Below are 23725 nucleotides of genomic sequence, written 5' to 3'. Positions count from 1 at the left end.
AGACTACTCGCCTCCAGGCTGTCACCTGCAGGAAGGAAGAGCAGGGGTGCTTCTTAGCGGGAGGCAGTGAGCTCTGTGGGAATGGACAGAGGTCCGGGTTTGGGGGCAAAGTTAGGATAGAAAAAGTGCTGTAGCTTGGACTGGGACAGCATCTCCTCTGCCCCACCTGCCTGTTTCCCCACCCTCCTGGACCAGAGGATGGTGGACACCCCCTCCACTGGGAAGCTGCAGGGCTGATGTCCCCCTTGGCTTGATTCTGGCGCTGCAGCCTTCTCTGGGTCACGGTTTCCTCACGTGTAAGGCAGCGGGCTGGGTTAGCCTCTCAGAGGCTCCTCTGGTTCTGATAGCCCGTGATTTTGCAGAATAAGCAGCATACATGCGTCACCTCCCACCTTGTACTTTCTACCTTACACTTTCCACTTTGTACTTTGCTATATGTTATCTCCTACCCTGATATTGATCTTTCCTATATGTTATCGCATTTAGAGTTAGACTTCATGGCATCCTTTTATGAGGCAGGTGTGGGTTCTCCTGCGTTAAAGAGGAGAAAACCAAAGCTCAGGACATTTAAGCCCAAGAACACACCCAGGCAGGGCACAACAGAGCCTGCACTTTATACCCAGGGTTCCAGAATCCAAACCCTGGGTTCCACACGGAGGAAAGCCTGAGGGCAGCCCTGCCAGGCCTGAGTGGAAGGCCCCGAGCGACTGATGCAGGAGCTCATTCCAGCCTGTCCCTCTCGATGTTGCTCCTTTAACGCAGATAAGGGGACTCTTAAAAAGTCAGACTTAATAAAAAAAAAAAGTAAGTTGCAAAAGAGTATGAACAGTATGATTACCACTTTAAAATGATTTTTATTAAAAAGAACTTCACACAAAGCTAGGGAAAAGTCCAGGCAGACGCTCAGAACTGTGAAGTGATCAGCTCTAAGGAGCAGGTAAATAAAAGGGATAGGACTTGCACTTGGTTCTTTACATACTTAGGTCGCGTTTGAATTTTGTTTCCTTTTTATGAACAACAAGACCTGGGAGGAAATTTGTCTGAGCATCTGCTCTGAGTCCAAGCTCAGTATTAAACACTTTATTATAGGGGGCACCCAGATGGCTCTGTCAGTTAAGTGTCTGACTCAGGTCAGGATCTCGTGGTTTCGTGGGTTTGAGCCCCGCGTTGGGCTCTGCGCTGACAATGCAGGGCCTGCTTGGGACACTCTCTCCCCCCTCTCTCTCTGCTCTTCCCTCACTCAGGTGCACTTGGTCTCTCTCTCAAAATAAATAAATAAACTTAAAAAAAAGAAACACTTTACTGTAATAAATTATTTCATTTAATTTTCACAAAACCCCATGGAGTATAAGAATGTTCATAGCAGCTTTATTCATAACTGTCAAAAACGGGAACCAACCCAAATGACCATTAGCAGAAGAGTGAACCACCATGGCTTATTCATAGAAGGCAATGCTGTACGGCAACAGAGAGAACAAACTCTCATTCATGTGACGACAAAGAGGAACATCCCGAATAAGGTGAGCAAAAGAAGCCAGACACAAAAGAACACCTGTTGTCTGACTCCAGTTATATCAAGGTCAGGAACAGGTACAACAAACTGATGATGACGGGAGTCACAACAGCGGTTACCTCAGAGGAATGTGGGGGTACAGACTGGGAAGGGCAGGAGGGGACCTTAGGAGGGTACACAGATATCCTCTATCTTGATTTGTTAACATGGTCGCAAACATTTATAAGTAATCACTGAGCCATTCACTTTAAGAGTAGTGCACTCTACTGTATGTATATATGTATGTTATTCCTCAATTAAATAGAGGGAGGAAAAGGTTTAAAAAAAGACACGCAAGGGAGAATTATCTACAGAAAAATGATGTTCACAGGTCAGGTACTCAGCCTAACGTCCCACAGCTAGCAGTAGTGCAGCTGGGATTCAAAGCCAGGTCTGCTGGACTCTGAAAACCTTAAGCCACCAGACTCTACTGACCCTGACTGCACCAAAGGATGCCCTGAATCTCCACCATCCGGGCCCCTGCACAGGCAACCTTGTCTCTGCTTGCTCCTCACTGCTGATCAATGGTGGCTGTGGTTTAGTCACCTGCTCACACTGAGTGGAGCTTAGCTCCCTGGAAGCCTCAGCATACTGAGAGCTGCTGTTGAACCAGCAAGGCCGATGGGGAGCAGAGGCCAGGCCTACAACTAAAACTTCGGGCCTGCAGGGAGCTGAGATAGGAGGTGTGCTGTGTGCCTGGAGAGGGTGTCCGGTGCACCCACTCGCCATAACAGGCCCTGGCCCACAATGATGGAATTTCAGATGTGGAAGGACAGCTGAGCAGCAGAGCTGAGCCTGGACTTGGCTCTGACACTTGGACCAGTGCTGAGACTGCTGGGCCACATTGCCTCACAAGGACTCAGAAAAGCTGATCCTGCCAGTCAACATCACCCCTCTTTCCCACCAGGGGAGCAGAAGAACTTTGAGGAACTTGGCTCCCCGGGAGACACCCACTCTGATTTAAATTCCTAGCCTGCTCAGGCTCCCCTCCCTCCTCCTTCCAAGGGAGCCACCTCCTGCTGCTAGGCATGGATCCCGCCTCCTGCTACATCCTTTTCATTCTCCCCCCAACTCCTACACAATCCTTGTCCCAAACCATTTCCTGCAGTTTCCCATCTGATCAGTTTCTTAGGAAGGATAATTATCTATGGAGGGAGGAGGCGGAAAATTCCCAGAGCCAAGAACACTGTGAGAAACTTCATCTAGTCCATTCTCCACCTGCTGGGAGAACCTTCATCCTAAACACAGGCTGGTCGTGGTCATGCCTCACCCCAAACTCTCTGCAATTCCCATCACCACGAGAAAAGTGTCCACACTCCTCTACGCCGAATCAGAGCCCTTCTCAATCTTTCCCAATTTCGACTCGGGCCCTCGTCACCACTACATTCTAAGTGGCAGTGCCAGAACCGAGACCCGTCTGCCACCAGGGCCCACACTGCATTGTGCTGCCTGCCTGTGTCACTTCAGCCTGTCTTGTATTGTAGCTGTTTACACGTCTGTCTCCCGCACACAACTGTCAGCGCCACAAGGGTGGGAGCCACTGCCCACACTTCTGACACACAGTAGGTGCTCAGAGGCGAGCTGAAGAGCAGGTGGGAGCCAGGGGCAGCCGCCTCACCTGCAGAGGGAACAGGGGGCCGTCCCGGAGGGAATGGTGGAGGAAAGAAGACCCACACTTATACCATCACAGAGGGGCTCCGGACTAGGGGTTGGGAGACCTGAACTAACCCCAGCTCTGTCACCTCCCACTGCGGCCTATGGGCAAGTCATTTCCTCTCCGGCTCTCTGCTTCCTCCTCTGTGAGATGAGGGGGTTGGGCCCGGCTCCGTTACTGCTGGATGCTCGCCACAGCGCTGTCAATGACCGTCCCCAGGTCTACGTGCCAGGCCCCACCCCCACTGCTGCAAGAGCTGGCATCCCAGTCTAAGCCTCTTGACCCCCAACCCCCTTCCTTATCTTTCTCTGTCTCACCTCCTGGATCCCTCACTCTGTCCCTAGATCCCTCCCGACAATAAAGTCTACTTCTCTGATTCTAGGCCTGGTGTTTCCGGGCCCGGCAGTCCCCCAGGCCACGTGGGATCATAGGATTCGGCAGGGAACAGGCACGTCACAGCCCTGGTGCTCAGCCGTGCCAAGGCTCGCACAGGACAGGTCCGGTGACGGCCTGCCTGTGGGCACCGGGGTGGGGCAGGGGAGGAGAGGGCAGGAGTCCAGCAGGGCCTCGCGTCCCCACAGCCCCTCCCTTCCTCACGTGCCTTCATCCCCCCCTGCTCTGCCCTGCTCCCTATTCACCCCTCCCTGGCAATGACTCTCCCAGGCTGGAGCTTCCAGCCCACCGCTGGCCCGGCCACAGGAGCCTGTTTCAAAGCTTCACACCTGTTGCTCTCACAGACCTGGGCCGAGTGGCTGTGGGCCAGGGACCTGCTTTGCTTGGTTTACTGTGGCCAGCCCGAAGCCGGAGCCAACCCTCTATCTCTGGCTCCCAGGCTGCTCTGCGCATCCCTCCCCAGGTCAGACCATGTCACCCTGATCAAAAGCCTTCAGTGGCTCCACATAGCACCTAGATTCTCACACCACACCTCCTTCCCTCCCTCTCTCTCTACTCCAGGTTCCTCAAATGTGCCCTCTCCAGGGACGCTGGTCTTTGAAAGGCAAGCTCCTCCTTGTCATTTGCTCAGCTCAGAAGCCACCTCCTCAGAGAGGCCTTAGCTAACCATCCAAAGTAGCACATCTCTCTCCTATCTATTTTCTCCAGGATACTTATCACTGCCTGACACTGTTGTGTCTACTGTCCAACACCCCACACTGCCCTGGGAACCCCCTGACACCAGAAGCCTCCTTGTCTTGCTCCTGGCTATGTCTTCAGTACCCAGAATAGTGTCTGGCATGAGAGGAGGTGGGGGTTCTACACATTAGACTCGGTGGCCAGGGAGGCCTCTCTGAAGAGAGGACACCTGATCCAGGACCTGGGCAGGGAGCTGGCCTGCGGCAGCCTTCCAGGCTGGGGAGAGCAAGTGTGGAGGAACAGGCCTGGAGAGGCTCGTGCACTTGAGAAACCCAGGAAGACTGGAGTGAGTGAGGTCAGGAGAAGAGCAGCAAGGAGTGAAGCTGAGAGAGCTGAACGCCACACCTCTCCTGGATTGGATTTCACCCCAAGTTCATCAGGAAGCAACTGAAAAGTTTGAAGCAGGGGAATGGTGAGTTCTGGTTTACATTTCTTTTTTTTTTTTTTAACATTTATTTTTGAGACAGAGAGAGACAGAGCATGAACCGGGGAGGGTCACAGAGAGAGGGAGACACAGAATCTGAAACAGGCTCCAGGCTCTGAGCTGTCAGCACAGAGCCCGACGCGGGGCTCGAACTCACGGACCGTGAGATCATGACCTGAGCTGAAGTCGGACGCTTAACTGACCAAGCCACCCAGGCGCCCCTGGTTTACATTTCTGAACGATGCCCCTGGCTGCTCTGTGGAGAGCTGATTACAGGCAGAGGGGAGTGCAGCCAGGAGACAATTCAGGGGGCCCCTGGAGTCACCCGGTTAGAGATGCTCGTGGCTTGGACAGGGAAAGCAGAGGTGGAAATGGAGTGAAGGGTGTGTGATCGATGTGTGTGATCGAGCTTTCCAGAGGGCTGACCAGCCCTCTGCTCTGGCTGGAGTTCTAAATGCCTGGGAATCTAGCCTAGCCCACCCACCCAATCTTATTTCTCACTGACCCCCAGCCCAGACGTCCCCCGCAGCTGGTGGGCCTTCCTCTCTAGCCCCTTCTTTCCCCTTCCTCAGCCGGGTGCCCGCTCACACCCACTGTTCGGAGCCTCGGCTGGTGCCACGACCCTTGCCTGACCCGCTGCTTCCCCTCCCCTTGTCAAGGCCTTGTGAACGCACCTGCACAAAGGCCTCTGCCCCCTCATTCCGGCCACATCTCTTCTCTCCCTGAAGTCCTCCTGGGCTTTGAGGCAGTGGCACAGCTTCACTGGGCACTTTTATTTGCTCTTTCACTCCCTGAGGTGGCTGTAAGCTGGATAAAGGCAGACACCGGGACTCGTACCCTTCAGGGTTGCTGTGACACTCAGACAACCATGTACCACATGGAGCCCTTAGCACAAGGCCAGGCGCTCGGCGGGTCTCAAACAACCCAGCTGCTTACTCAACAACCTGCTTACTGCCTCCATACGGCAACATCCAACACTGGTGCTCACGGCCCCGCAGGGTGGCTCAGCTTCTCTGCCCAGCCAGCCAGGCAGGTGAAGTATGTGTGGGGCTGAGGTGAAGGGGGTGAAAAATGCCCCAATGGGTTTCACAAGCAAAGGTCAATGGCTCCTCATTATCTACGGCTCTGCATTATTCACGTCTCCGTGCCTTTCTCCAGCTCCACCCTCCATATGAGCAAACTCCTGCCCAACCTTCAAGGCTCAGCTCAAAGCTCTGGCATGTGCTCTGATCCACCACCCACCCAAAGCCTCCTGTGCACCCACAGCCCTGTGGGGCCCTGCTGTGGCACTTCTCAGCACATCCCAAGTGCTTGTTTAGACCTCAGCCTCTCCCGTGAGGCTGGGATTATATTTATTCCTCTTTCTGTCTTCATTCAGCACAGCCTTTATGAGGCATGAATCAGTGTTTGCTGAATGTGTCTCCCCCTCCCAACTAAAGACCAAACCTCAGACATTTCAGCTCAAGATCTCATCTATGTGCCCACCCCAGTCCTGGTGACATTCAGCATTGCCCGGTGCCCCCTGGCTCTCATGACTGAAACCACCTTCCAACCATAGTGGCAACTCCCATTTCTGAGCGCTTCCGGTGTGCCTGGAGCTTTACACGCATTATCCGTTTCACTGGAGAAACTGAGGCTCGGCCAGGGCAGCGCAGTTACAAAAGTGGCAGCACCTTCTGCCCTGCACACTGGCACAGTTCACCTGGTACCTCATCAGAGCTGGGCCTATTTTAAAAACCATCATCTGTTCTGCAAAATTTAGTGCTTTTATAGCTACACATCAAGTTGTCATACAAAATCGTGCTTTGCTCATTAAATGCTTCAAGTGATAAGTCTTGCTACTACAGCTACATGGTGAAATGACTGTTTTATAGGAGAAATTGCACAGGACTTGGAATGAGAAACCGTGGGTCTGGCTTCGGCTGTGCCACAGTCAGGCCATCCACTTCTAGGCAAGGCTCCTAACCTCTTGGGACCTCAGTGTCCTCATTCATAAAAAGGAGAAGAACAGCATCTCCCCAAAAGGTTTCCTGCTGCATCTGGAAAGTGCTCTCGCCACCTTAGGAGTGTGCTCATTAAAAGGATAAACATTATTTATCCATAGCTGCCTCACCCCTGCACTTAGCACAGCACTGGACACACAGCAGGGCATCAGTAAGTCTTGCTGAGTGATTATTCAGTTGCTGGGCGATTCAGGAGTCAGAGAAAACAAGCCAGCATCTCTCTCCCTCCCGATCCTAGAGGGACTCCCAAGTGAGTTCGGGATGTGCCAAACTCTGTGACAACCATCTTACACGGGTACTCTCCCCAAATCCTTCCGACATCCTGCCAGGTGTTACACCATCACAGTTGCAGGTGATCAAACTGAGACTCAAAGAGGGGAAGTGACTTACCCAAAATCATGGTGCCATGAAGTGGGAGAGCCGAGATTTGAACTCGAGTCTGTGGCGCTTCAAAGCCTGTGTTCCCAACCACCATGTTTCCAAAGGGAACTGCTCTAGGATACTCCTCTGTAATCCTCCCCAGGTAGAAGCTTCCGGATGTGCCCAGTAAAACCTGTTTCGCTCAAGCATCTCATCTAAATCCTACTTATCCTTCAAGGGTTAGTTCAACTGTTACCTCCACACAACCCCTTCCCCCACCCCCCACCGCTGTCCTCAGGTGGGAGGGTCTTTCTGCTTCCTCTAAACCCTCATAATTCCATCTGCACCTCAAATCACACCCACTTTCTATTGCCTGAGTGTGCTGTATCTATATGGCCTTTCTCAGACCAGCCCCTGATTCCTCAAAAGAAGTAGTTCTCGTGCATCCTTGCTTGGTCCACCAGCCAGGCTGGCCAGGGGAGGCTGGGCCACTCCTGCTGCCTGCTCCCCTCCTCCACTGAGCCGTAACGGGAGTCTCGGGCTATGCTCAGCGAGGTGAGCTGGTTCTGCCTCAAGCAGGCGTCCTGCCTACCTGGTATAGCATCCGGATTCCTGTAGGCCCTGGCCCAGGACACAAAAGATAAGATCTTGATGCCTGGCTTGATGGCAAAGATGCCCTAAAAGCACAGCATGCAGGCTCAACGCTGGCTTGGTTCTCCTGCAAGGGCCCGTGTGGCCAAGGCCAAGTAGCTTCCCTGCCAGGAACAGCTCTCGGACAGATACTCCAGCAGGAAGTTGCCCTTCTTAGGCTTAAACGGCCCATCAGAGTTACCAGTGCTTAGGAACCAAGAACCAAGCCAAAGACCACAGCCCCTCCTCTTGGTCCAGCTCTTACTGTCCAGAGCCCCCCGGGTTATTAGTTAACAGAGCGGGGAAAGCCCTCCCTCAGCCATTAACTCATGTGTGGCTCTGGGCACAGCCTCTCTGGGCCTCAATTGGAAAATGAGAGGATGGGACCAAAACATCTCCATCTCCCCTCGGGGCCCGGGGGCCACAGGTCACTTTCTACCTCTAGTATTCTACAGGCAGAAAAATTTCTCTACTTTACTCCCAGAAACAGGGTGAGAGCAGGAGATAAGGGATCCTCAGTCCCGGCAAGAGCAGAGGCCAACAGGGGCCACCTAGCACTGCGCCCTCAAAGCCTAGCACTGCGTCCCCTTCAGAGGGGATCCCTTGCTTCTGCTGCTTCCCCTAACAGAGGCTCAGAGGTATGTTTGGGCCCTAGCCACTTTAGGACAAAGGGCCAGAGGCCTGAATTACCTCCTGGGGTGTGAACTGGACTTACCACGGAAACCTAGCGGACTCCAGGGGCAGAAGGAGCCCAGCACCTTCCCCACCTACACAGGAGGGCAGCTACATCTGCTTTGATGCCCAACCCAGAAAAGCTTTCTTCAACTTTACAGGGTCAATTTCCTTTTTCTTCTCCCAGGACACAGCTTACTCATTCTGACTGGGTTCATTCCCCTTGCCTAGAAGGAGTTCTGCGGTCCCCCAGGCAAACTCCACTCATCCCAGGGTTAAGTATGACACTTTGCCCAAGGAAAATCCTTTACCCTTCTTCCAATTTGCACAAAGCGCCAAAGCTCTTCAACTTTGTGGGGCCACACATCCCTCGGAAAAGCTGTGGCTATTACTACTACTACTCCTCTGATAAAAATACACATATACAATGTCTGCAGACTATTTGAGGGGTCCCCAAATGCCATCATAGACTCAGAAAGAATTTTAGGGGCTCCTCGCTGGCTCAGTCGGTGGAGCATGCGACTCTTGATCTCAGGGTTGTGAGTTCAAGCCCCATGTTGGGTGTAGAGATTACTTTAATAAAAATTTAAAAAAAGGAACCTTAGAAATCTAGATCCTAGAAGAAAAGCCAGTCATCCAGTCCATTCTCCCACCTAAGCCAGAATCCCTTCCAACAGCAGCCTTACCAAATGATGTTCCTCTTCTCTGCCTGGCTCATTCCTCAGAACTACCTCCTTCAGGAAACCTTCCCTCATGTTTCCTCCTCCCATCCAATGTCCCCAGCATCTCAGGCTGAGCCACGTACTTTCCCACTTGTGATTTCTCCCTTTCTCCAACAACAGAGCTGGCTCTCTGCGAACCCATTCATTTAGTCCCATAACCCTGAGCTGGAGTTGCAGGAGACCATGACCCTGTACTTGAGAATTCTGTACTCTTGAAGCCAGGGCTAATAACAGTAGTGGCCCATCTCCCAAAGGATGGGCTGTGGAGATCCCCCTCCCAGGGCCTCACGGTCTGCCCAGGGCTCACCACACCAGGGACACCCCTGGGATGACTGCCTTTCCTGCTGAAAAGTCCTGAAGAGCCTCTTAACAACTGAAATCGACGGACAGGAAAACTAAGGCCCAGGAAGGCAAAATGACTTACCATAGGTCAACATGCATGAAAGAGGCAGAGCTAGATCTAGGACCCAGGTCCCAGCCTAGAACTCTTTTCTTTTACACACGTGGCTTTATGAAAACTAAATCTGCCCTCACACTCCCACACTCATATGTGTATAGAGAATTTATGAAAAGATACACAAGAAAGTTAACTCTAGAGAGCATGACAGTCCAGTAATCAGAGAAGTGAGGAGGGAAAATTTTACTTTTTACCTTAGTACCCTTCTGTACTGTTTTATTTTTGTTTGTTTTGTTTTGACCACAAACATGTTTTATTTATTCATATTTTAAAAATAAATCTGCCACAGAAAGGAGATTCTGGCCCCAGCCCACTCCCAACACACATAAAACAAAGAGAAGCCATAAGTCAACCTGTCTAGGCATAACCATAAATTAATGAGATTGCCTTCTTGCATGGTTTATGGCCACTGGTCTCATCCATTCACAGTCACAGAGCAGTTGATGGCTTGAAGAATCTTCCCAGGAAAAGCTTAATTCAATTAGGGCTCTTGACAACTCCCTGAGGAAGCTCTGGTATCTTGCTTTTACTTACACAAATCAAGGGCAGATGAACAGACCCACACTCTCCTGGAGAGACCCCACCCAGCCCACAGAGGTTGCCCTTGCAAGACCCTGCATTAGAGCCAAGCCCATGGAGGTGACAAGGGAGGGAGGGAGGTGGCCTTGAAAGCACCACTCACACACAGGCTGATGCCTAAAAGCGCTCTGAGTGTCACTTTCGGAGCTCAGTTAAACTCCTGGCCTGGCATTTGGTCTGATAACTAGCCTCTCCAACCCTTGCTCTCCTTCCCCTCTGAGCAAACTGGTTTCCTGTCTGTCCCATGCTTCAGTCACATGGACCCCATCTCTACATGGAAGTCAATCATGCACTCCTCCGTTCTCCAGATATTCAGGAGCCCTTAGTCTGTGCCAGGTACAGATGAGAAAGCAAACAAAGGCCCTGTCCTCAAGGGGCTTACATTCTTATGGGGATCATGCTAAGAATAACTCTCTTGGTCCCACATCTTTATCTCGTTCCTCTCCATCCTTCAAGACTGGCTCAAGTTCCACTTTCCCTAAGAAGCCTCCCCTACTCACTCCTGCCCCCAGAGACTGGTTGTTCCCTGAACTCTGCCTGCCCAGAGTCTGCCCATCCCTCGGCATGGACTGACCATTCTCTCCTGAGCACACTGGAAGCCCTAATGAGCAGGGCCCGGGGTTTCACTCTTCTTGGTTCCCTGATGGGCCACAAGCTAAACGCCTGGTGGCTGATTTTGGCCGACCTGCTTCTTCCATCCCGGCTTGAAGAGACAAATTAATTAGCTGCTCTCAGTCCTGGCTGACCAGTACAAAGACACAGCCTTTGTGAGCTTTGCTTGGCATACGGCAAGTGCTATGTAAGTGTTAGCTATTTATTATTTTGGTGAGCTCGTGGGCTCTGCCTGACACACAGCTGTGAGGTCACCGCTCTGCTTTCAGTGGCCTGGTCTCAAATAGGCTGAGTTCCCTAGAAGTGCCAGACTGGGCTTAGGGGCAAGTGTCCCCCCCAAGGGACTGAGAAGGGGGCCTGGGAAGGAACAGAACCGCTTATCCTGGACCTCACTCCAAGCTGCTTAAGGACATATCTTTTCAGAAAAGAACTCGCTGGGGGTAATTTGGGGAACTCCAAATTCTCAGCAAGTCAGTATCAAAACTCAGGGGTCAGGTCTGGCCTAATAGACCCCCAAACTGGCCCTGCCTGTTAGATGAGCTTTAGGGGGGAAGAAAATGAAGTCAGCATGGAAGGGGGGAGAGCCCACTGATCCAGGCCCAACCCAAAACTTAGTTCAGTTAAAATTAGATTAGCCCATAAGATTAAAAATACCCACATATAATCACGGGCTGTCTAAAAGTATCAGTTGATGTTTATCGGCATCTAAAGAGATGGTTTGGCCCAGGGCGGTGTGTGCAGACAACCTTGGGGAGACATGTCTGACTCAGACGTTTGCAGGGGGTGTGAGTTCTGCAAAATGAGGCCCACACAGGTGACGGATGACTCAGGAATAACCCAGGTCCTGGGTTTGCTGAGTGAGCCTTCTCTCCCCACCACAGAAGGAAAGGGGGCAGGTGAGGGGATGATGGAAGGAGGCAGGCCAGCCAGCTCAGTACAGGCTGGCATTCCCAAGGGAGCCTGAGGCCTCTCCACTCCAGTTCCCTGCCTCTCCTGTGTTTCTGAATGCCAACACCCCAGAGAAGGGCTATTTAATTCATGGTGGGGCTTGGGGGAGAGGAGTGTCACAGTCTTTCCCTAAACCCAAGAAATGATCCACAGATTGCAGCCAAGACTCAAACTCTTCCTTGTTCAAAATGATTATGAGAAAAATAAAACTTCGGAGTTGAAAGGGAGTCGGGGCATAATGAAGAACACGGGTTCTAGAGTCAGAAAGATCTGGGCTTAAACCCCAATATTTTCTAGCTGTGCAAGTACCTGACACAGCTTCTGAAACAGGAGCTTAATAAGTGGCAGCTAACGTAATTAACAAATACTTGACAAAACTGTTACGTGTATTTCCTAACAGGAGCTCAGAGAGGATGTGTCTTGCCTAAGGTCACACAGCTCAGCAAAGAGCTAAGACCAGATCGCAGGTTTCTTAACTGCCTCATTCCTGCCTATTTGTTCAGCATGTTTTAGGTTGTAATTCACTTCCCTGCCTCTCCTTTCTCCTCCAGGAGGGCCTACAACACTTCAAGGAAAAGGAAAAGCCCTCCATTTCAAAGGTTTGCTGTTCCACTGACCAGGGCTCTGAGAATGACAGGTCCCAAGGCTGAGTTCAGCTCTTACACTCTCCATAAGAACTTGGAGCTGATCTGGCCTGAGCTCCAGACTACCCCAGACTTCCCTGCTCCTTCAGCTCTTCCCTCCTACTGAGGGAACTGGTGTCTCTCCTGGCAACCATTCAGATTACCAATATGGATATGCCTACGAAACCCCTTTGGATCTCTGGTCTCCCTTGATCTTTATAATGACCCAGTGTGTTGGCCAGGCAGAAAAGAGGATGGGCCTTGGGTTAGAAGTCCAGGGACTGTGTTCTTTGCCACTTACTTGCTAAGTGACCTCAGGGTCCTTAGATGTTCAACGGGCAACATCAATACCACCTGCTAACCCACTGAGACGATCAGAATTAAATACTATATATGCAGTGCTTTGGAAACAAGTTACAGTAGTGATGATAATTACTACCAAATACTGCCTGCCTTACAGGGCTAAAAAAATGTGTGCCACCTGCTCCCAATACAGAGGATGCCTCTCAGGGGATCCTGCCAGGCCCTGAGGGTAACTGAAAGCAGCCCAGAGGCAGAAGATCACAATCACAAGGTTAGCCTCCCCCTGCTGGCTAACCCCCCTTCCACTGGCACTCCCCTCCCCAAGCAGGGAAGAAGTAAGCTCTGGTCAGACCACGGAGAGGGCAATGCCAAAGAGATGGCAGGTGGGGCCACTACCAAAGGACCAGGGAAAGGCCCAGCCACACTGCAGGATTCAGTTGTATCTGTGCAACTCAGAGGGACAGGGGATAGGCCCGATGCCAGGCACAGAACCCCAACAGCAGAGAGGGCTCCCACCACTGACGCCTGCCCCAACCCTAGAGGGAGTCCTAAAATTCCTGAGTGCCCGCGCAGCAAGCTGGGCCCCTAGTCAGTGGAAGGCTGTGTGCCCCTGTGGATGTGACTGTGAGGGACAGGAGACAGAGTTGCTGTAATCCTCCAACTTCACAGCACCCCTCTAAGAGGCTATGCCAAGTCTCAACAGAAAATAAATAGCAATTCAACATCACAGAAGATAACCTCTATGAGCTGTTTCCTCATCTGTAAAACAGACAGCCTTTATTTCATATGATTTTAGTAGGAATTAAATGAGACCACTTTTATAAAGTGCCTAACACTACTCTGTAGATACTCAATAAATGGTAATTCTGATTAAAATACAAACACACCCAACAGAAGAGATGTCACAGGGCAGGCTAGGCCTCATGCCAAAGTTGTGGATAAACAAGAAGGGAAACGGGTTCAGGGGGAGAAGTCAGAGCTGCTGCCGTGGACTGGAGTGGGCTGGGAAGACCGCCCATAGGGGTGGAGTCTGAACAGGCCCTAGAAGCTGCCTCATCAGCAGGGCACTGGGCTGGGCATTCCCACGTTTGTCCTCTATACCCGTCTTAGAAGGCAGATACAGTATCTTCGCCTTACAAGTGAGGCAAGTCAGGTACAGAGAAATGAGGCACCTGGCCAAGGTCACTGGTACCAAGGGGCAGGGACAGGGCCCAGGATTTCTGACCCTGTCTTTGCTTTCCCAGAGCTGCAGGAGCAGGGGTGGGAGCTCAGGTGAACGAAGTCCAGCAGCATGACCAGTCGAGGCCCTCCAAGTGTCCTGACGCTTCTGGAGACACATATTCAATACCTGAAGGCTTCCTCCCAGCCCCCAGCTGGCCCTCCCCTCCCACTGCCCTGCCGTCAGGCAGCTGTTTTTCCAAAGAGAAAAAGATCACCCCTTTCTTTTTAGAGAGTGCCATCTGGGCTTCTTGAGACAGTTTCAAGGTGACCTTTAAAGTTGTATCTCTCTCCTGAGAAGTGGGAGAGGGGAGTTCTGGTCTTATTTTTACAGGAGACCGGTTGTTGGGGCTGATATCCAGGTGTGTGAAGTGGGCAGTAGTGACCCCTACCTCCTCTATGCACAACTTGTTTAAGGAGGAAATGGCAGGATACACCTTGCAAAGACCAAAACCAAAAAAATTGTTATAACATGTGAAGAGACAAAGGAAGGCTTTTTTTTTTTTTTTTTTTTTTTTTTTTGTCCAGAGACAAGATGAATACCTGCCTTATGGGCTCTCGGGCCTCTGCCAGGAGTTCCAGGTCAGGGATATGGGCAAACAAACGCAGGGGGTGCCAGTGGTGAGTTGTGTTACCGTGAGGCTTTCCCTTGGAAAAAGGCTAGACTGGGAGTCCGGTGAACCAGGGACAAAGTGGAATTCACACAGGGTCCAGATCACAAGGTGGGGAGGGGGCCAGCGGCAGACACAGCCTAAGGCTTCTTGGGGGTCATTCTCACAAGACTCCCAATTGTCTAAACTCCCCCCTGCCACACCACCAGCCCCTCCCTACCAAGGAAAAGTCAAGAATCCCTGACTATTGGAAGGAGCAAAGAGGCCCAGAGACGGGCCAGATGTCACCCCCTGAGCCAGTTAGAAAAGAACCCAGAGGCATTGCTCTAGAACTTCAGCGCTGGCCAATCCCACCCTCCCACAACCATCTCCAACGGGGTCTACTTGAGGCTCTGCTCAATGATCAGGGCAGGAAGGAGAACTGCACACGGCACTTTCTAATCTTAAAGGAGGGGTACCTTGCAAGGGAAGCAGCTGCCAGAGATGACAGAATGAGGGCTCCAACACAGCTCCTACCCACACTGCGGTGCTGGGAGAACAGGCAAGACCCCAGAATGAACTCCTAGGTGCTTGGGGATCTGGGCGTGCAGAGGGAGTGTGGCCTCAGCCCCCACCCCCGTCCCCTAAGTCAGTAGGTGCTATCTCCCTTCCCCCCAGGACCAGCCCGGGAGGCAGCTGAAGTGAAAAGAAGAACAGTGGGTAGGACACACCCAAAACCCTGAAACCTTAAGGAAGGACACCCAGTGGCAGCCTAGGGTTGAGAGATTTGTAATCCTCCAACTTCACAGGAAGACGGCAGGGCACATGGGTGGCTGAGGTAGGGATGCACTTGCCTTCGGTGGTTAAAATACCAACAGGGGCAGCTGCCACTCACTGAGTGCTTCCTGTAGGTACCCAGTTGACTGTACATGCGTGAATTTATGTCACTGTCACATCAGCAGCACTATAACTAGGTACTATTACTTCCCCCATTTTTATATATGAGGAAACTGAAGCTCAGACAGGCTAAGTGGCAGAGTGGTGGAGACTTTATCTAACCGGAACTCTACCCTGCAAAGGGAAAGGGAAAAAATGGGCGCTCACTTTTGCCACCTGAACAGGGACCCTTGAGATCCTTTGGTCGTTAATTCTCTTGACTCTCTTCCCCAGAATGGCCAGGTGCTAGGGCCCCTCTGTTTTCAGAACGCCCTTCCAAGCCAGAGACACAGACTTTTGGAACTGCAAACGCCCTCGGAGATCATATCCAGCCTCCTCGTTTTACAATGGGAAAACTGAGGCCCAAGGCGGAATGACGTGCCAGGGTTACCCGAGTCAGTGGAATGGCAGAAATGTCGGTCCTGGAAGGGGCCAAAGATCAGCTGACAGATGGGGAGGCATGACTGGCCCAAGGTCACAGAGGGAGGTGGGATGAGAAGCCAAGTCCTAACTTTCTAGACTGATGCCCTTGCCATGGCATCATCTCTGTTCTCCACCTGCTCAGGGTCCCTGGCACAGGTTCCGGTGGGGACAAAGCAGGCCAAGCCTGACCCCATTAAAAACAGATATCAGGCCTGCAGGGACAAACTCCTTACTGCCCTGAGTAGGATCTCTGTGGTCATACTGTCGTCCCAATAGAAGGCACTGAGACTGGCAGTGTGTGTACCAGCTCCCGGTGCCCTAACACAATGCCAGATGTCGTTGGGAGGTGAGGGAGATGGAGAGAGAAGGGCAATTTATGAACAGTGATTGTGATCAGGTCTCCTCCTGATCTTACACAGACAAATGACACATCATGGTCACCGGTTTCTTACAAAAAATTCAGACACTGGTTTCATGACTCAATTGATATGGTCACATTTAGAGATTCTTGCCAGTTTCACGGCTGGGCAAGACCTGCAGAAAAAGGCCCCAGCTTGTTCAAGGTCATGTTGTTGTCAGAATCAGTACACATAGCTCCTCTTGCCCAGTCCTTGACTTTTACCAGGAAGCTGGCTGCCATCAGGGCATAGGTGCTGGTGGCCCAGCTCCATATACAGGCCCTGCTACCGTCACAGCACCAAAGCTACACGCCAGCCACCGGATCTGTCAAAACAGAGTGTCCTCCTGCAGCATGTCCCAGAGCCTGCCTCACACAAGCCTGGCATCACCACTCAGCTCCTACACGCCCTTGGAAAAGCTGCAAGGCTTCCTACCAAGAGTCACCAACTCCCCAAACCCAAATCTGCAGCATCCCCAATCCTCATGCCTTCCACAGCTAGCTGAGGCTAAAAACTCAAAGGCAGCTTCCAAAGCCCCCCGGACACACACTTCCAGGGACTTCTGGGCTATTCAGGCTCCGGTGAATTCCATCAATCACCCAGCAGAACAGAGTGTTCAGGCCTAGGAGGGAGGGAGCCCAGGGAGGGGAGGGAACAACTTTTCTAGTTCCTTCTCCCAAAAAGAACATTTCAAAGTCTCTTCAGACCGGAGCATCCCAAGCCAATCCACTTGTCCCTCTCCCACATGGTTGAGTGGGTGGCCAGCATGACTGGCCAGCCCATACGGCACCTTGAGACACAGCCGGGTGCCAACCTGGAGGTGAGCAGGGGCCAGACCAGGCTTCAACCTCCTCCACTCCCCTTCCACCTCCAAAACAGACTTCAGAAATTTCCAGGGCCCCAGTCCCATAAACTGTATAAGGGATGGCATTCCTGGGCCGGAAACTGACTCAGGGGCTCCCAGCCAGCCTGGGCAGGCAGAGCTGACAGATAACATTCTGGGAAAAAGGGAAGGTGATACTATGGGGATCCCTCATGTTCCGCCACACTTCTAGGTCTCCAGCACACGGGTCCCCTGCTATACTTAAACTCCTCAGACAGGCCAAGTAGATATACACTCCATCCTGGAATGCCCTCCCATGAAGCATGTAATTGCACTGGTTGTTGTTGACAGAGCAGGCTGTGCCACTTGCTGGAAGACACTCCTCTGGCTCACACACAGCTAGGTGCCTGGCTCCCCTCGGGGTCTGGCCCAGCCAGAGGAGACCTGCAGGCCTGGAGCCCTTGCTCAAAGTATCCAGTACCAGAAGCATCCCATGCTCTAATCCTGCTTTCTCCCATGCACAAAGCTGGCTCTGATCTCGGGAAGGCTCAGACCACAGAGTTCAAGTTTGAGAAGAACAAAGATGGCTGGATGGAGTGGTCCAGACCCTTATTCCCGGGCAGCCTCAAGGGGTAAGGATGGGACAAGAGGCTCACCAATTTGGTGTTATCAGAAGTGTCGGAGCAAACTGGACTTACCTATCTTCATGAGGCAGGCCAGCAGGATCCAGAGCGAGATCTCAAAGGGTGTGCGCACATGTGTGTAGTCGATGCCCAGGACTGGAAAGGCCTTTCGAGTCTTCATGCTGTGTTCAGTGACGGAATGATTAACAGGCCGGCTCTCGGGGGGAATCTCCGGTGGGGCGGTGGTGACATCCCCAATAGAGCGTTCCCGTGGTGGCTCTGAGCCTCGGATGGTGCTGGCAGTAGGACTGGGCTGGAGGCCATGGCTCCTGAGAACCGGAAGCAACCCCACCAAGGCTACCACCATGAGCAATGAAGGGAAGATTCGTGGGGGAGAGCGGCCACAGATGCCCGACCACAGAGGCATCATGCTGATCCCTTGGCTCAGCAGGCCTTGACCGTCAGCAAAGTGAGAGTAAGACCTGGGACATAGGTAGCAAGGGGTCAGCAGGTAGGAGACAGTCTGGGGCAGTTCCTAGGAAAAGTTCATGTTTTAGAGAGGTAATTGTGTGGAAGCAGATCTCTGGGAATGGAGGGAGGCTGGGTTTGCAATGGAGAACTCCAAACTAGGGAAAGGGGACAAGGACCCAGAAAGGACCACAGGAAGAGACTAAAAGGTCTGGAACTCCAGGCCTGGAAAAAGGGGTGGGGGAAGAGACTGCACCCTAGAGACAGAGGAAGGGACAGGATAGGCTGGACCCCAGGCAAGGAAAAGGAGGAGGGAAGGCTGGGACCCTTGGCTGAGGAAAGTGACTGAGGAGCTGGGACTCAGCTAAGGGAAGGGGCAGGGAGCCCGAGCTAAAGGAAGGGGAACGAAAGGGGTGGGAGCCAATCCAGGAAAAGAAGAGAGGGGGCTGGGAGCCCAGCCTGCGAGGAAGGAGTGAAGCCGGAAAGCGGCCCGGAGCTTCCCCACCCAGAGAAGGGCCGGGGTGCAGGCGCGCCGGGCTGAAATTCCGGGGAAATGGAGGGAGGCGGAAGGCGGAGGCAGGCGGCCTGGCAGGAGGGCACCTCGGCGCGGGCTGGGGGCGGCTCGCGGTGGGCCGGCAGCAACACACCCCTCCTTGCGGCCCCGGCGCAGCGCGGCGCTCCGCCCCGGCCCAGCTTCAGGTCCGCCGCGTCCAGTTCCAATGACAGCTCCAGCCCCGGCCCCAGCCCCGGCGGCGGTGCACTGATGCCTCGCTAAGCCCGGGGCTGCAATTTATAGGCACCAGCGAGCAGCCAGCGCAGCAGGCTAGAGAGACCTGTCAGCGCCCTCTCGTCGCAGCGACCCCTGTCGCCAAGGGAAGGAAGTACGCATAAGAAGAGGAAGAGTCAGAAATGGCAAAAAAAGGGACTGAAGAGAAAGTCTAACTAACAGGGGTGAAATGCTTTACCATTTGCAAAATGCTTTCACATGACATCTGCAGTCTCATGAAGAGTTCCTAACAGTCTTGTGAAGGATATATTATTACCTTATGTATTTAGTTATTATATAACCTCGAGCAAGTTACTTAACTTCTCAGTTCCCTAGCTTTCTCATCTGTAAAGTGGAAATAGTAGCAGTACCTATTTTGGAGGGATGCCATGATGACTAAATGAGATAATCTACATGAAGTATTTAGAATACAGCACAGCATATAGCACCATTATTATGATTCCAGCTTTGCAGATCAGAAAACTTAGTATATAGTTACATTCATTGGGTAGGGCTGCTGCAACAAAGTACCACAAACTGTGTGGCTTAAAGAACAGAAATTTGGGGTGTCTGAATGGCTCAGTCGGGGGGCGCCTGGGTGGCTCAGTCGGTTAAGCGGCCGACTTCGGCCCAGGTCATGATCTTGCAGTCCGTGAGTTTGAGCCCCGCGTCGGGCTCTGTGCTGACAGCTCAGAGCCTGGAGCCTGTTTCAGATTCTGTGTCTCCCTCTCTCTGACCCTCCCCCATTCATGCTTTGTCTCTCTCTGTCTCAAAAATAAATAAACGTTAAAAAAAAAATTTGGCTCAGTCGGTTAAGGGTCTGACTCTTGATTTTGGCTTAGGTCATGATCTCATAGTTTGTGAGATTGAGCCCCAAATTGGGCTCTGAGCTGAGTGTGGAGCCTACTTGGGATTTTTCTCTCTGCTCCCCACCCCCTCAAAATAAAATAAATAAAACATTCTTTAAAAATAAAGAGGGACGCCTGAGTGAATCAGTCAGTTAAGCATCCTTACTTCGGCTCAGGTCATGATCTCCTGGTTCATGGGTTCGAGCCCCACTTTGGGCTCTCTGCTGTCAGCACAGAGCCCATTTGGGATTCTCTGTCCCCCTCTCTCTCTGCTCTTCCCCAGCTCTCTCTCTCTTTCAAGAATAAATAACATTGTTTAAAAAAAATAAAGAAAGAACAGAAATTTGTCTCATACTCTGGAGACCAGAGGTCTAAAATCAAGGTGTCAGCTGAGTTGTTTTTCTCTGGGGCTGTGAGGGAGAATCAGTTCCCTGCCCCTTTCCTAGCTTGTTTGTTGACAGTCTTTGGTGTTCATTGATTGTGGCACCATAAATCCAGTCTTCACATGGTGATCTCCTTGGGTCTCTGTCTTTGGGTCTAAATTTCCTTTTTTATTTTTTTATTTATTTTGAGAGAAAGGCAGAGAGAGAGGGAAACAAAATCCCAAGCAGGCTCTGCTCTGTCAGTGTAGAGCCTGATGCAGGGCTTGAATCCACAAACCACGAGATCATGACCTGAGCAGAAATCAAGAATCAGCTGCTCAACCGACTGAGCCATCTAAGGGGAATCAGCCCCCAAATTTCCCCTTTTTACAAGGCCCACCAGTCAGATGGATGGGAGCCCACCTTAATGACTTCATCTTAACTTGATCATCTTCAATAATCCTATTTCCAAATACATTCACAGGTACTGAGGGTTAGAATTTCAACATCTTTTATGAGGGTACAATTCAACCCACAGCAGTAGTGGAACTGAGATTTGAATGTATGGCGTCCATTGGAACTAGTAAGATTCAAGAGGTCATGGTTGTACACAGGAATCGTTGGAAAGCTTAGAGCAGCACCTAGCAACACCACATATATTTATCATTATCTTTCTTTTTTTTTTTTTTTTTAATTTTTTTTTCAACGTTTTTTATTTATTTTGGGACAGAGAGAGACAGAGCATGAACGGGGGAGGGGCAGAGAGAGAGGGAGACACAGAATCAGAAACAGTCTCCAGGCTCTGAGCTGTCAGCACAGAGCCTGATGCAGGGCTCAAATCCACAAACTGTGATATCATGACCTGAGCTGAAATCGACGCTCAACCGACTGCGCCACCCAGGCGCCCCCCTATGAATAGAAAATCTTAATAAAGCGAATGCCAATTCAAATACAAAGATTAACTGCTAACTTTTATGTGGGCTTAGTAGATGTGCTAAGATTTCACCTCTCATGTATAATGTAACGTTTTTTATTTATTTTTGGGACAGAGAGAGAGACAGAGCATGAACGGGGGAGGGGCAGAGAGAGAGGGAGACACAGAATCAGAAACAGTCTCCAGGCTCCGAGCCATCAGCCCAGAGCCTGACGCGGGGCTCGAACTCACGGACCGCGAGATCGTGACCCGGCTGAAGTCGGAGGCTTAACCGACTGCGCCACCCAGGCGCCCCTATCATTATCTTTCTTTGTGTGTCCTGAGATGTAGACTTTTGGTGTTAAGACTACCTGAAGTTACACATTCAGTCACAAAGAATCATTGGTAGTCTAGAAGGAAGGCCTTCACATCTGCGAAATTGGTTCCATCATGAGACCACCCCACCTATATACTGTGCTATGAATTTAAGACTTTCAGACAAATCATATCACTGTGTATTATGCATGTTAAAAGCATGATCTTATTAGAGCTAAATATTAAATATACTGTAATATTCATAACCCTGTTTTGGCAAGTCCTCGGTTTTTAACCATTCAAGGCCCATACTTCTCTTGACTCAGAGAGTCACGTTTGGGCAGACCCTTCCCCCTGCAGATCTAGGGCAGTCTCAGGATGCTTGGACCCTGGGTGGCATCTCCCCCTGCCTAGGCCATGTCTGCTCCTCTGTCCCCTCATTGAATCTTTTCACTAAAAGTGATGGGAATTTTACAGAATTGCTGTAGCTATGACATCAACAGATATGTGGCAAATAATGTGTGGTATTAGGAAAGAATATGCTGGGTCACTTAATAGTTGTACATCATGACCAGGTCACATTTTGTTTCTGTCACTCAGTTTGTTCATGTGTATAAGAGGTGGGTGGGTGAGGGGGCACCCTGGCTGGCTCATTCAGTAGAACATGTGACTCTAGATCTCAGGGTCATGAGTTCAAGCCCCACATTGGACGTAGAGTTCACATTTTTAAAAAGTGGTGGGGGGTGCCTGGATGGCTCTATAAGTTAAGCATCTGACTCATGGTTTTGGCTCAGGTCATAATCTCACAGTTGTGAGATTGAGCCCCTCATCAGGCTCTGAGCTGGGCATAGAGCAATTAAGGTTCTCTCACTCCCTCTCCCTCTGCCCTTCCTCTATGCACATGCTCTCTCTCTCTCTCTCTCTCTCTCTCTCTCAAAAAAAGAGGTGGGTACAACCATAATACAGACATGCCTCAGAGATGTTGCAAGTTCATTTCTAGACCACTGCAATAAAGTGAATATTACAGTAAAGCAAGTCAGATAGATTTTTTTGTTTCCCAGTACGTACCAAAGTTATATTTATAGTATAGTGCAGTCTAGTAAGTGTGCAATAGCATTATATCTAAAAAAAAAAAAAAAAAAAAAAAAAGGGGCGCCTGGGTGGCGCAGTCGGTTAAGCGTCCGACTTCAGCCAGGTCACAATCTCGCGGTCCGTGAGTTCGAGCCCCGCGTCAGGCTCTGGGCTGATGGCTTGGAGCCTGGAGCCTGTTTCCGATTCTGTGTCTCCCTCTCTCTCTGCCCCTCCCCAGTTCATGCTCTGTCTCTCTCTGTCCCAAAAATAAAATTTAAAAAAAACCAAAAACCAAAAAACAAAAAACATTGTGCCTACCTTTTTTTTTTTTTTTTAAGTAAGTTAGTTCTACACCTAATGTGGGGCTTGAGCTCACAACCTGACATCAAAAGTCACATGTTCTACTGACTGAGCCAGCCAGGCCCCCCTGTGCATAACTTTATTAAAAAATACTTTATGGTTTTTTTGGCTTTCACCTTGCAGGAGGTGAAGGTGCAACTGTTTTTGGTCATCTCGAGTCCGGATTAATCCGACACCAGGTACCTCCGCCATGCAACCTCAGTTCAACCCCAACAAGATCAAAGTCATCTACCTGAGGTGCACCATTGGGGAAGTTGTCTGCCCTGGACCTGTCGGCCCCCTAGGTCTATCTCCAGAAAAGGTTGGTGATGACATTGCCAAGGCAACCAGTGATCGGAAGGGTGTGAGGATTACAGTGAAACTGACCATTCAGAACAGAGAGGCCCAGATTGAAGAGCTACCTTCTGCCTCGGCCCTAATTATCAAAGCCCTCAGGGAACCACCAAGAGACAGAAAGAAGCAGAAAAACATTAAACACAGTGGAAATATCACTTTTGATGAGATTGTCAACACTGGCCGTCATATGCAGCACAGATCTTTAGCCAGAGAACTCTCTGGAACCATTAAAGGGATCCTGGGACTGCCCAATCTGTGGGCTGCAATGTTGATGGCTGCCACTCTGATGACGTCAATGGTGGTGCAGTGGAATGCCCAGCTCATTAAGAACTACGAACGAAAATATTTCAATAAAGGATTATTTGGGACTTGTGGCTGGCTCAGTCGGTAGAACAATATGACTCTTGATCTCAGGGTCATGAGTTTGAGCCCCATGTGGGGTGTAGAGATTACTTAAAAATAAAAAGTAAGTTAAATACATTTTTTTTAAAAAGGAGTATTTGAAAACCCACAAAAGGAAACTTTATAGCTAAAAAATGCTAACCATCATCTGAGTTTTCAGCAAGTCATAATCTTTTTGCTGGTAGAGGGTCTGACCTTGATGT

General features: G+C 50.9%; 1 protein-coding gene and 1 pseudogene across 1 annotated transcript in view; one reads left to right on the top strand and one right to left on the bottom strand.

Moving 5' to 3' along the window:
• Positions 1-18929, bottom strand: part of SLC9A1 (solute carrier family 9 member A1) — a 51255-nt gene extending 32326 nt beyond the window's left edge. The window contains exon 1 of the mRNA XM_049617688.1: positions 17757-18929. Within this exon, the coding sequence (XP_049473645.1) occupies positions 17757-18111 (355 nt within the window). The 5' untranslated portion in view covers positions 18112-18929. The remainder of the gene's footprint in view (positions 1-17756) is intronic.
• Positions 18930-22934: 4005 nt separating this feature from the next.
• LOC125913707 (60S ribosomal protein L12-like) lies at positions 22935-23447 on the top strand (annotated as a pseudogene).
• The last annotated feature ends 278 nt before the right edge of the window (positions 23448-23725 follow it).

Source organism: Panthera uncia (genome assembly GCF_023721935.1).
Source record: "Panthera uncia isolate 11264 chromosome C1 unlocalized genomic scaffold, Puncia_PCG_1.0 HiC_scaffold_4, whole genome shotgun sequence".
NCBI classification, from domain to species: Eukaryota; Metazoa; Chordata; class Mammalia; order Carnivora; family Felidae; genus Panthera; species Panthera uncia.
This window is presented reverse-complemented; position numbering and strand designations above follow the sequence as displayed.